The following is a 12,172-nucleotide window of genomic DNA, read 5'->3' on the forward strand; positions in this document are numbered from 1 at the left end:
AAGATCGTGGAAGTCTGACTATTGTCGAGGTAAGGTTGTTTCTGCCACTAGCAAAGCATTAATATTAACACAGTTGGGAGTTCCTGGAGGAATGTCATACTCTCCCTGTCTCAAGTATTTGTCATTGGGCTGCAGGTTATGAGGAAATTTAATTTTATCTACATCTCCTTTTGTCTTTGTTCTCTATGTCAAAAACTATACCCTTTGTTTTAAGGGTCCTTTGAAGCATCTGTCATAATTAGGATATATATAGAAAACAGGAACTGGGCACCTGAGCGGCTCAGTCAGTTAAGCATCTAACTCTATCTCAGCTCAGGTCATGATCTCACAGTTCATGAGTTCAAACTCCACATCAGGCTTTGTGCTGACAGTGCAGGGCCTGCTTGGGATTCTCTCATTCTTCCCCTCTCTCTGCCCCTTCCCCACTCATGCTCTCTCTCTCTCTCTCTCTCTCTCTCTCTCTCAAAAATAAATAAACCTTTTGTTAAAGAAGAATCTTTAGAGAGTGGGGAATGTGTTCAACCATCACTTTGCAGTTACGGATCAAGTGTTGGACATGCAAATAGGAACTAAGATTACAATGATAAAGATAAACTTGTCCCTATCAGTGAGGTATCATCAGCAAAACAGAGTCAATGGGTAACTTAAGTTTTCAAAATCATGCCATAGGTACAATGAGATCACAAAGGAGGGCCACCCAACCCGCTTTAGAGGATTCAGGAAATCCAAGACTTCAGGGAGAAACCAGTCTGCAACATAAAGGTGAGGATCGTAGAGGTTGTTGGAAGAAGTGTGAATACTGTGCACAGGTATCTAGAATAGAGGTGTTAACATGTCAAGCTTGTGCAGCTGGAAGTAGTTCATTATAACAAAAGCAAAGCATGCAAACATCAGCTGAAAGGGAAGTCTAAAAACATCAAGATACACCGCAGACACACTATACAACTAACATCTAAAACTGTAATTTGAAGTTGGAAAGCGAAGACACACAAGCTGGGATTTCAGAATTGCATCATATTCTTATTCAGACCTTATTTTTCAAAGACTTTAAGGAAGTAGAATTCAACCCTATAATATAAACAAGATTAGGATATATGTTTTTCCCCCCAGTATTGGACCTCACTATTTATTACACCTCTCTTTTGAACTGGTTGATGCTTTTCTAAGAATGTAAAATTTCCTAAATACCATCATCATTGTCATCATCACCACCACCATCATCACCATAAACAGCATCGTTGGTTTTTTTTCTTATACTCCTGAACAAGTATTACATACTCCTTGTAAAATTTCCAAAGATACAAAGGTTTATACCGAATAAAATAAGTATTCCTCTCATTCCTGATCTCAGAAACCTAGTTTCCCCTAGAAGCAACCAACAGTGCTAGTTCCTCATGTGTATACAAATAAGTATTATGAATTCCATTTTTTTTGCAGAAATAGTGCCCTAGTCTCATTGGTTGGCACCCCACTTTTTCCACATTACAATAGATCTAGTAAGTTGTTCCGTGTCATTACAAATCGTGCTATTTCTCAATTTTCTGGCTATATAATTTTCCATTGTAGAAGTGCGCTGAAATTTACATTACCACTCCCATATAGACATATAAGTAGTTCCAATCTTTAGAGTTACAGACAATGCCACAATGGACATGTTATCAATACACAATTTTCATGACTGTGTGTGTGTATGAGAGAGTGTGTGTATACCTTAAAACTGAATACGTGGTGCCCAAATGGACATCTATTAACATTTAATATATATTAGACACAATTTGCAATAGATATTACACAATTTGGGCTTCCATGAAAGGACAGGTTTTCAGAAACATTGGGAACACAGTTTGATAGCATGGGAGGTAAAATATTGCATCTTATAGTTTTGTTTCATTTCTCTTATTTTGAGTTACTTGAATATCTTTTCTATAAGCTATTTGTTCAAAGCTTGCCCACTTTTATTGATTTGTGGCCCTTTATGATGTATAACTCATATAAATCAGCTCTTTCCTCTGACAGAAATCAAGGCTGTCTCTTCAGAACATTCTTGGCTTCTGAATTTCTTTAGGTTCTTTTCACTATAATGAATTTATCTTTATTTTAATGTAGTTTTTGTCAGTGTTTATACATCTTTGGGGTTTATGGCATTTAAAAATAAATTTGATGTTCCAACATAATTTTATAATTATCTGACATTTTCTGTTTCTGTGGAGCTTTTTGATGTTTCATCTGAAGTCAAGCTGGAACTTACTTTATACAAAATTTACAATAAATCTACTCACCTTCTTATTCTACACAGCTCTCCAGTTGTCTGACAACAGCTGTTATGTAGTTCATACTGAACTGTATGTTCCCACTGATTTTACTTTTTTATTTTATTTCTTAAAAATGTTTATTTATTTTGGGGTGGGGGAATGAACACACACACACACACACAGACAGGGAGAGAGAGAATCCCAAGCAGACTATGCACTGTCAGCCTGCTGCCTGTGGGGTTCTATCTCACAAATTGTGAGATCGTGGCCAGGGCCAAAATCAAGAGTTCGTTGTTTAACTGACTGAGCCACTCGGGTGCCCCCAAAAGTGTTATTTTAAATTACTTGGGTGGAGGTGCCTGGGTGGCTCAGTGACTGATTTGATTTTGACTTAGACCGTGATCTCATCATTTGTGATATTGAGCCCCACGTGGCGCAGTGGGCTGACAGTGCGCATTCTGCTTGGGATTCTCTCTCTCCCTCTCTGTATGCCCCTCCCCTGCTTGTGTGTGTGTGTGTGCATGCACGTGCTTTCTCTTGCTCTAAAAAAAAAATAAATACACTTTAAAAAGTAACTACGAGGGGCGCCTGGGTGGCGCAGTCGGTTGAGCGTCCGACTTCAGTCAGGTCACGAACTCACAGTCCGTGAGTTCGAGCCCCGCGTCGGGCTCTGGGCTGATGGCTCAGAGCCTGGAGCCTGTTTCCAATTCTGTGTCTCCCTCTCTCTCTGCCCCTCGCCCGTTCATGCTCTGTCTCTCTCTGTCCCAAAAATAAATAAACGTTGAAAAAAAAATTTAAAAAAAAAAAAAAAAAAAAAAAAAAAAAAAAAAAAAAAGTAACTACGGGGGCGCCTGGGTGGCGCAGTCGGTTAAGCGTCCGACTTCAGCCAGGTCACGATCTCACGGTCCGTGAGTTCGAGCCCCGCGTCAGGCTCTGGGCTGATGGCTTGGAGCCTGGAGCCTGTTTCAGATTCTGTGTCTCCCTCTCTCTCTGCCCCTCCCCCGTTCATGCTCTGTCTCTCTCTGTCCCAAAAATAAATAAAAATGTTGAAAAAAAAATTAAAAAAAAAATAACTACGTAAATAACACTGTTCACATGCACTTAATTCCTATATGTGGTGGGGTTTCTACTTTTAGACTACACGGTATATTCTGTTCTTATATTTTTATATTTATGCTCAGTGACACACTGTTCTAATTCTTGCAGATCTATACATTTCATTGTACCTCTTCTGAATTGTCTTGGCTTTTGATTTTTTTGATCAGCTCCGTTTAAATTTTACAATTAGCCTTTTTGAAATTTTAACTTGCAATGCATAAAATTTACAGGTGAACCAAGAAAGAATTGCTTTGCATATGGCTCTGGCCCATCCTACTCAAGAACACGCTATGGATATCTATTTGAGTAATTATTCAGATGCAACTTTCAGAAGCACTTCTTGATAATTATATTCCAATGTGTTTCTTTCCAGGAGGCTACAAATTTAACCTTCTCTTTGTCTTCTAATCAGTTATTTCCACATCCATTTAAATTAACTGTCCAGCCACATTTACTCTATCTTTTGTCAACCATTGATGCCCTATAGTAGGGCATTTCTATTTTTTCTGTTTTCTACTTTTCTATTTTTCTGTTAAATTTTGCTGAAAAACAGAAAAGGTACATATGCATGAAAATAAGCTATATCAAAAAGCTGTTATGAAAACTTGTGAAAATTACCTGAAATTAAATACAAGAGAAAAACTTGACCATTAGTAAAATCAACTCTTGTAGCAGCTCACAAATTTGAGGCCACCACGAAGGCCGCGAAGTATCTTCTCTGTCATTGTTCTCCATTATCTTTGGAGTGCAGTCAGTTTCAGTATGTTGCTTGCTACCAGTCATGATTTTTATTTGGGCCTAAAATTGTGTGATACATTCATAAAAGAAAAACATTTAAAGATCCCAAACTTTCAGGAGTAAGGTTACATATTAATAATTTATAAAATTATCTGCATTTTCCTTTTTCAAGTATTCTCTCTTATTAGATCATTTACAGCAGGAATATCTCCTGGTTTGGGGCTGGAGAATAAGAAGTACCTTATTACTTATATTCATCTATCACTAAGGTTTTGCGAGGGTGCTAAACAGGTGTGAGGACAATTGTATGATATTCTATTAATGCTATTTAGGAGGGACTCTTTCATCTGAATGGCACAAATGCTCACCCACATCTTAGAAATAATGGTTGAGAAATCTGATGCAAACACTTCCAGTCGGGAGAAGAGAGAATTTCCCCTATGTCGCATGCTGACTCAGACAGGCTATCCTCTCCTGGGGACAGCTACAGGTTCGGAGCTATCAGTCCCCCTCACTTCTGAGTCTATACATATCTGATGGTTTTAGGCCAGCAGGGATCTATCTTAGGGTCTTTGGGTGGGTAGGGTGCCTGAAAACTGGCAGTAATCTTGGGAAAGTGAACCAATTGCTGCTTTTATTACATACACCCAGTTAGGACATCTTCGACGATAAATCTGAGGACCCCATTTAATATTGGCTCCGTGAGATCATCCAGGAATCCCTCAGAACAGCAGCACATGCCCTGGGAAGGTGATTTATATTCCGGAAATTCTTGGAGCTACAAGTTCCTATGGGACTCTCCAGAAACTCAGCGTGAACACAGCCCACGTGCCCTGACACAAGCCATTACAGATTCAGGGCTTGTAGTGAATTGAGTGCAGTAAATGACAGCAGTGCCTCTCTGTCTGGCTTTGCTTTAACTTTCAGCCCTCCCTTGCTAGGGTTCCAGGGCTTTCTTCTGCAGTCACTGCCCAGACCCGAGCCAGGCTTACCTCCAGCCTCTGAATCCTCTCATTCTGCCCTCTCAGAAGGTTTTTTCTCTCTCTCTTTATCTCCTCTCTCATTTGGGCCATGGATTCCTGGAAAATTGTTTCTAGAGTCTCTAACTTTTGCTGCAGCATTTTACACCTTTTCTCAAGAAGCCGCTTTTCCTTCTCAGCTGTCTCTCTTTTGGCTTGCTCCTCTGCTCCAGGCAAGAAAACAATGGTTAAGCCTGAAAGCAACAACCCCCTGTCCCACAACCACCACTTTCTCAGACACCAAACTGTCTGGGAAGAGCAGACAGAAATGTCCAAATTTAACTCATGACCACACATCGAGGGCAGGTTTGAGAACAAGGTGGGAAAGGCCCTCTGACTGGCTGGCCGACGAACAACCACACCTTGTCTTATTATTTTCAGATTTAGCAGAGCATGCCTTCCACAGGAGAGGAAACTCCTTGCTTCGAGAAGATCTTCCTGTCAGAGGTCTCAGAGGGCCTGGCAGGAACCTCCCTCCCCATCATGCCCAGAGCCTTCCCCATACCTGCTAAGGCTTCTCGTGCTTCATGGAGAAGCTCATCTTTCTTCATGCAGCTTCCCTCTAGTTCCTTCTTCATCTGCACCAAACTCTGGGAACCACAAAGGGCAAAGACATATCAGGCAGGTCTAACCTGAACTTCCATTGAAATATTCTGAGAAAAAAACTGCCCTGATCAAATTCCCTAGTTGTTCCCCACCCCCCAGCCCAACCCCACCTACATGCATGTTCTAAGACCCTGCCTGTCTCACTATTCCTCCAGCCTCGTCTGCCAATGCTGCTTCCCTCCACTCGTGCTAGGTTCCACCAGTCAGAAGATAGTGCAGTTTTCCAGGTGTGTAACCTCAGATTCTTTCATATTTTTCACATGATGGGTTTTTTTTTTCCTGCTTGTGACTCCTCCAGTAACATCCACCCTGGATAATATGTACAAATCTTTCAAACTGTATGTCACACTGCTCTTCCAGGAAGATTTCTTAGACCACCTTCCTCGTGTGAAAGAAGTCACTGTACATTTACATTTGTACATCTTTGTCAATCATACATTTTCACTGCATGAAACTTATGGTGTGTGAATTACTGTTCAATGAAACTTGAATTACTACCATCTCAGAAATACTCCTTCAAGACTATTGGTTAAGTTTCTGAATTCCCTGAGCCTTCCTTGTGAAATGCTGAGTTTGTATTATATAATCTCTATGGCTCTGTGAAGCTATGGCATCCTGTAGTGCTATCTACAAGGCATGATTAACAGTCATACAACTCAAAGTAAAATAAAGGTAAAGAATGATCTGGTAACAATCTTCCCAGAGAACTTTGGATTGAATGGGTGAGAGTGCACAGAAAAAGCAGCCAGCTCAAAATAACTGAAGCATGTTTCAAGCCCACAGGGAAACTAGATGTTCCGTCAAGGAGGCCATCTGAGTGTCTGTACTGACTTTGCTTCAGAGATTAGACAGATTTCCAGATAAAGTGCCTGAGTTTGGAGGCGAAGGAGATAAAATAGAGTAATAGTGTCCTTTTAACTCTCTTATTCAGAATAATCAGCATCCTTCTGCTGTGAATGTTAGCTAATCTATGGCCAATCAGGTGCCCTTTAGGTAGAGGGGGTAACATGAAGAATCAACTATTAAGACTAAGTACCGTGTACTTCTTCCATAACTCCTCGTCATTTTGGGGAGGCTGCTCCGTGGGGGCTGCTCCATAGCCCAGGTCTGGTACTGCCACGACCATTTCTGTGGGAACCTCACTCTGCAGAGCCACTGAGTCCTCACACTAGGACACAGATATCACTGTGTTCTCCAGAGAAGGAACCGCTCCGCTGTTGAAGGCATCCACTAAGGTCACCAGAATCCCCAGCCCTGAATGAGGCAAGAAGTTTAGGGTATCAATGAGATTCAAAATTAGAAACTATAAATTCTAAAATGATTTTTTAAAGACGCTATGAAGTTTGAAACTTTTTATAAATCCCATCTCCTCCTACTAAATAAGTGTTTTCCTCCTGATCACTGCACTTAAAAATTTTCAGTATCTATCTCAGTTAACATGCTCTGATATCTTTTGGAAAAAGAATTTCCAAATGGGGCATAAAAACACAGTAGACAATCATACAACTTAATAACAATCAATTACAAAATCAGCAGAGGAACTACACAGGCATATTTCCAAAGAAGACATTCAAATGGCCAACAGTAAATGAAAAGATCACTAATCATCAGGAAAATAAGAGATATCTCAAAACCAGAATGAGATGTCACCTCACACCTGTTAGAATGGCTAACAGTAAGAAGACAAGAGATAATCATTAGTGAGGATGTGGAAGTGAGACAACCTTTGTACATGGATGGTAGAAATATACATTGTAAATTGGTTCAGCCACTATGGAAAACAGTATGGAGGTTCCATAAAATTAAAAAATAACTACCATGGAGCATCTGGGTGGCTCAGTCAGTTAAGCATCTGACTCTTGATTTCGGTTCAGGTCATGATCTCATGGTTTGTGAGATTGAACCCCTCACCTCCCCCTCCAGATTCTGTGTGCTGTCAGTGCAGAGCCTGCTTGGGACTCTGTCTCTTCCTCCATTTCCTCCCCTCGCCTGCTCGCTCTCTCTCTCTCTCTCTCTCTCTCTCTCAAATTAAATAAAATAGAACTGCCATATTATCCAGCAATCCCACTTAGGGGGATTTATCTAAAAGAATTGAAATCAGGATCTCAAGGAGATATATGCACTCTCATGTTATTGCAGCATAACTGACAATAGCCAAGATATGGAAACCTAAATATCCATCAATAGATGAATGGATAAAGGAATTCTGTACATATATACAGTGGGATATTGTTCAGGCATGAGAAATAAGGAAATGTTGCTGTTTGTGACATGTATGGACCTCAAGGGCATTATAGTAAGTGAGATAAGTCAAATACTCTATGACAGCACTTGTATGTGGAATCTAAAAAACCTGAACTCATAAAGACAGTAGAAGGGTAATTACCAGGGGCTGGGAGTTGGGGGAAGTGGAGGTTTGTTGTTTACAAGGGTATAAACTTGCAACTAGTAAATAAATAAGTCCTAGAGATGCACAGCATAGTGATTATAGACAACAACACCAGATTATAAACTTCAAAGTGGCTAAGCACACACATACACACACATATGATAATTAAGTGACATGATAGAGATGTTAGTTAAGACTAATATGATTGTAATCATGTTGCAATATATAAATATATAAATATCAATTCAACAAGTTTTATACCTTAAACTTATAAAATGTTATATGTCATTTATATCAATAAAAATAAAAATAAAGTAGATATGAGGTGAAGCAGGGTAAATGAGATTGTATATATTCCTACTAAAATTCTACCGACTTTGAGGAATTAATTGTTGGAAATTTAGTTTTCTTGGGAATAATATATATCATATATTGTATATATAATATATTACATATATTATATATTATATATTATATATATTTAATCTCTGAGAAGAGCATTTCTCATACAGGTTGTCTCCTCAGATACAATGGAAAATTGCAAACCCAGAAGAGCTTCACAGTAAAATAAGACCACAAAGTCATTCTCTAGCCTCAGAGTTATCCAAAGCATGAATACATCAGCACTTCTGTACTTTTCCATGGCACAAAATGGGGGCTACCATTGGCCATCTGCAGAGTGCTGCCTGCATTATTCTCCAAATCTCTGATGAAGCTAGAGACAAAATCCTGGGTATCACCAGTCTCCGATGTGTTGCTCTCATTGATTCTAACAAGAACCTGCAAAGTAGGCTTATTCTACTCACTTTGCAAATGAGATCAGAAAGTCAAAGTAAGGTATTTGCCAAAAGCACATAGTGAATAAATGGTAGACCCATGACTAGAAGCCTGAAGGTCTGTTTTACTATTCTATGTTTGGCACCCAATTACCTGGCAAGATAATTTTCTTCAAAAACATTGGTTACCCATATGCCATGATTAATAACTTCTACGGGATTTCTGTTGACTCTCCTATCTTCACAATACCTACTCTAATGTATTATTGTGACCCGATGGGCTCCTCTTGTTTCTGCAGAGTCAGGATGACAGCCACAAACCACTCAGCAGTTTCTAGACCTGGCTGTCTCCTGGCACAGCTCAGTGCTTCACCAAGGGCTCCAGTTCAGCTCAGGTTTATGAAAGATATCTTTTCATATTTTTATTCCTTGATATCTAGTCCCATTCACTGTGACCCCCCCCCCTTTTTTTTTTTTACTTCAACTCATTGGTTGAACATCTATTATTTGCCACATGTTGTGCTTGTGTGCTTGGATTAAAGGATAAATAAGCTGCAGCCCCTGCCCTCAGAGTGATACTAAGATAACTATTAGGTTAGAATTAGGCTTAGCTGCAACAGTTAGGAAAGAAATGTGTCATAAGCAGTTTACATTTATTTCTCCCTCATAAATTTCAGGGTTAGTAGTCTGGGGATGGTATGTAGTTGTGTTTCATAAGGATGGAAGCTTCAGATGCTATCATATGCTCAACCATCTGTAAGGGGCAGTCCCTGGTGTGCTGTCATTTGTATTCTAAGCAGAGAATACTAACTCTTTACCTTACTATGTAAAGTCTATGTAAACTAAATCGCTTCTTAGGTTATCCATATTCCCATACACAACCACAAGAGAGGCTGGAATTGCCATCATTATTCTGGGAAACTATGTGCATGGCAAAGAAGCAGGAGTTCTATTAGTAGGGGAGAAAGGAAGAATGGTTACAAGGGGATGGTTAACACTACTTCCCAGTAACCATCTCAAACTAGGAAGATGACGGACAATGCAACAAGGATTATACTCTACTGTTTATCACAACTCTAATCATCTCCACTAAGGTCTAAGCTTGAGGAGAAAGGTGCCCTGACTATTCTGTTCTCTGCCCGGTCCCCATGTTGGGCACATGGTAGACCGGTTCAACTGAAATAATCCTGAGGAGAGAGAGAGAGATGTGAGTGATAGGGGTTCATTGAATTACAAATGGAGATGACTTAATTCAGTTTGGGAATACAAAAGAAGAAAAGCCTCTGGGAACTATAAGGGGTGACAGCACTGGCAGACCATGGGGTTTCAGAGGCAACACAGACAGAGTGAGCCCTAGAAGAAGGGAGAGGTTAGCTATGTTAAATGCCCAGAGAATTCACTGCAAGCATTAGCAGGATGGCCAGGGATGTCCTTACCAGAGTGACGGAATAGTAGCCAGAGGGAGAGGTAGGAATGGCTGTGGGGGAATGAGATGGATCCAAAGAAAGAAAGTAGAATCATGTCTGGATCCCAAGATCTATGTGCCAAAGTATTTAGTGGTGAAGAGTCACAGCCTCTGTTACTTATTGCTCCAAATAATAATCAGAATAAGAATGTTAATAGAAAAACTTACATATCTATTTAGAAAGAGAGCATGCAGATGTCACAAAATATTACCACAGGGGCAAATCCAAGTGAATGGTGTGTAAGAATTCATTGCAGTCTTAAACTTCCTCTGTAATTCAGATTTTTTTTAATGTGTAGATTTTAGAACAAGAATATGTAACAGCGTTAAGTGGAAAATCTCAAACACAAGGTTTTATAGCTTACATATTCACATGTATCTATTGCATTCCTCTTCTGAGTTCTCATGTTTATGTCAGAAATTAGGGTTTTTAAGCCCAAACCTAAAGTGCATGTAAAAGACAGTTTAGAAATGAACATACCTGAGCCATAGATTGCTGTTCTGTTCAAGAATGAGCATCCAGGTACCTCTTAACTCACCCTTGCTGTTTTCTTCTCCCACAGAAGCTGAAAACAAACTGAGGTTGTTAAGAAAGGAAATGAGCATAAAGCTGAACCTGAAAGTAAAAGCACTTCATGCTATTTTTAATTATTTGGGGAAAACCTGCTGGAACCCAGACGCCGGAGCCAGAGAAGGTATGAGGGTGAAGCAAGTGAGAGCAGCCCAATGACTCTGCAGTTAGGCCCTAGGAAATTGCACCAGACCAGCTTTATTTTCTCCCCAGCTCGCCTGTCCACAAAGGGACTGCTGCCTGAGACCAAGGGCACAGAGCCGCTGGCTCCAGGGGCCGCAAGCAGACTAGGTTTGGCAGCTGGCCATTGACAAAACCCAAAGGCAGAGAGAGGAGTGGTGGCGAGTCAGGAAAGGAATTTGTTTCAGGGAGGCCGACACTGGGAAGACAGTGGACTTGTGTCCCAAAGGCTGTCCCCAAAGTGCCAAAAAATATTTCCAGGTTCATGTAAGGAAAATGTGGGACAAAGTGGTAGGTAGGTGCAACTGGGCAGCAAAGGTCAGGTGGATCGTCGTCTTGGGGTCAATCACCCAGGGTCTTGCTGGTCTTAAGAGAACTTAATCAGTTAGAAAGTACAGACTGAAGTCAAAATGTGGGTAGTTTGAGTCCTCCCTAGACTCGATCCTTTTCCAGGACTACGATGTCTGTAGGTGTGCATTCTGTTGTACTCTTATGTCTTGGAATTCATGGAGCTTCTTGAATGAGTCGATTAATGTTTTTCAGAAATTATGCATGTTTCTGGTTATTATTCCTTCATATATTTTTTCTAACACTTTCTACCTTTTATCTATTGATGAGACTTCCATTCTGCCTATATTTGCATGCCTGGTGATGCCTCACAGTCTCTGAGGCTCTATTATTCTTAATTCGTTTTTCTTTTCTGTTGCTCAAAATGGGTTCTCTCTGTTGATTTATCTTCAGTTCACAGATCTTCCCTTTGCCAGATCAAATCTGGTTTTTGAGCCACTGTAGTATATTTTGTATTCCAGTTCTTATACCATTCCACTGTGGAATTTCTATTTCATTATTTTGGTTAACTTCTTATTATTAGTATTTTCTTTTTTTTTTTAAATTTTTTTTTAACCTTTATTTTTGAGACAGAGAGAGACAGAGCATGAATGGGGGAGGGTCAGAGAGAGGGAGACACAGAATCCGAAACAGGCTCCAGGCTCTGAGCTGTCAGCACAGAGCCCCACGCGGGGCTCGAACTCACGGACTGCGAGATCACGACCTGACCCGAAGTCGGATGCTTAACTGA

At 40.3% G+C, this 12,172-nt stretch overlaps 1 protein-coding gene across 1 annotated transcript; it reads right to left on the minus strand.

The window, feature by feature from the left end:
* Window positions 1-510: 510 nt before the first annotated feature.
* On the minus strand, window positions 511-11,329 carry LOC122480749 (guanylate-binding protein 6-like). The gene is made up of 6 exons (XM_043575523.1): window positions 10,825-11,329; window positions 6,750-6,967; window positions 5,613-5,697; window positions 5,081-5,271; window positions 3,969-4,148; window positions 511-813 (listed from the first exon to the last, which is right to left on the minus strand). The coding sequence occupies exons 2-5, from the start codon at window positions 6,837-6,839 to the stop codon at window positions 3,975-3,977; spliced, it is 540 nt and encodes a 179-aa protein (XP_043431458.1). The 5' UTR covers window positions 6,840-6,967; window positions 10,825-11,329; the 3' UTR covers window positions 511-813; window positions 3,969-3,974.
* Window positions 11,330-12,172: the final 843 nt, after the last annotated feature.

This window comes from Prionailurus bengalensis, chromosome C1 (assembly GCF_016509475.1).
Source record: "Prionailurus bengalensis isolate Pbe53 chromosome C1, Fcat_Pben_1.1_paternal_pri, whole genome shotgun sequence".
Classification (NCBI taxonomy): Eukaryota; Metazoa; Chordata; class Mammalia; order Carnivora; family Felidae; genus Prionailurus; species Prionailurus bengalensis.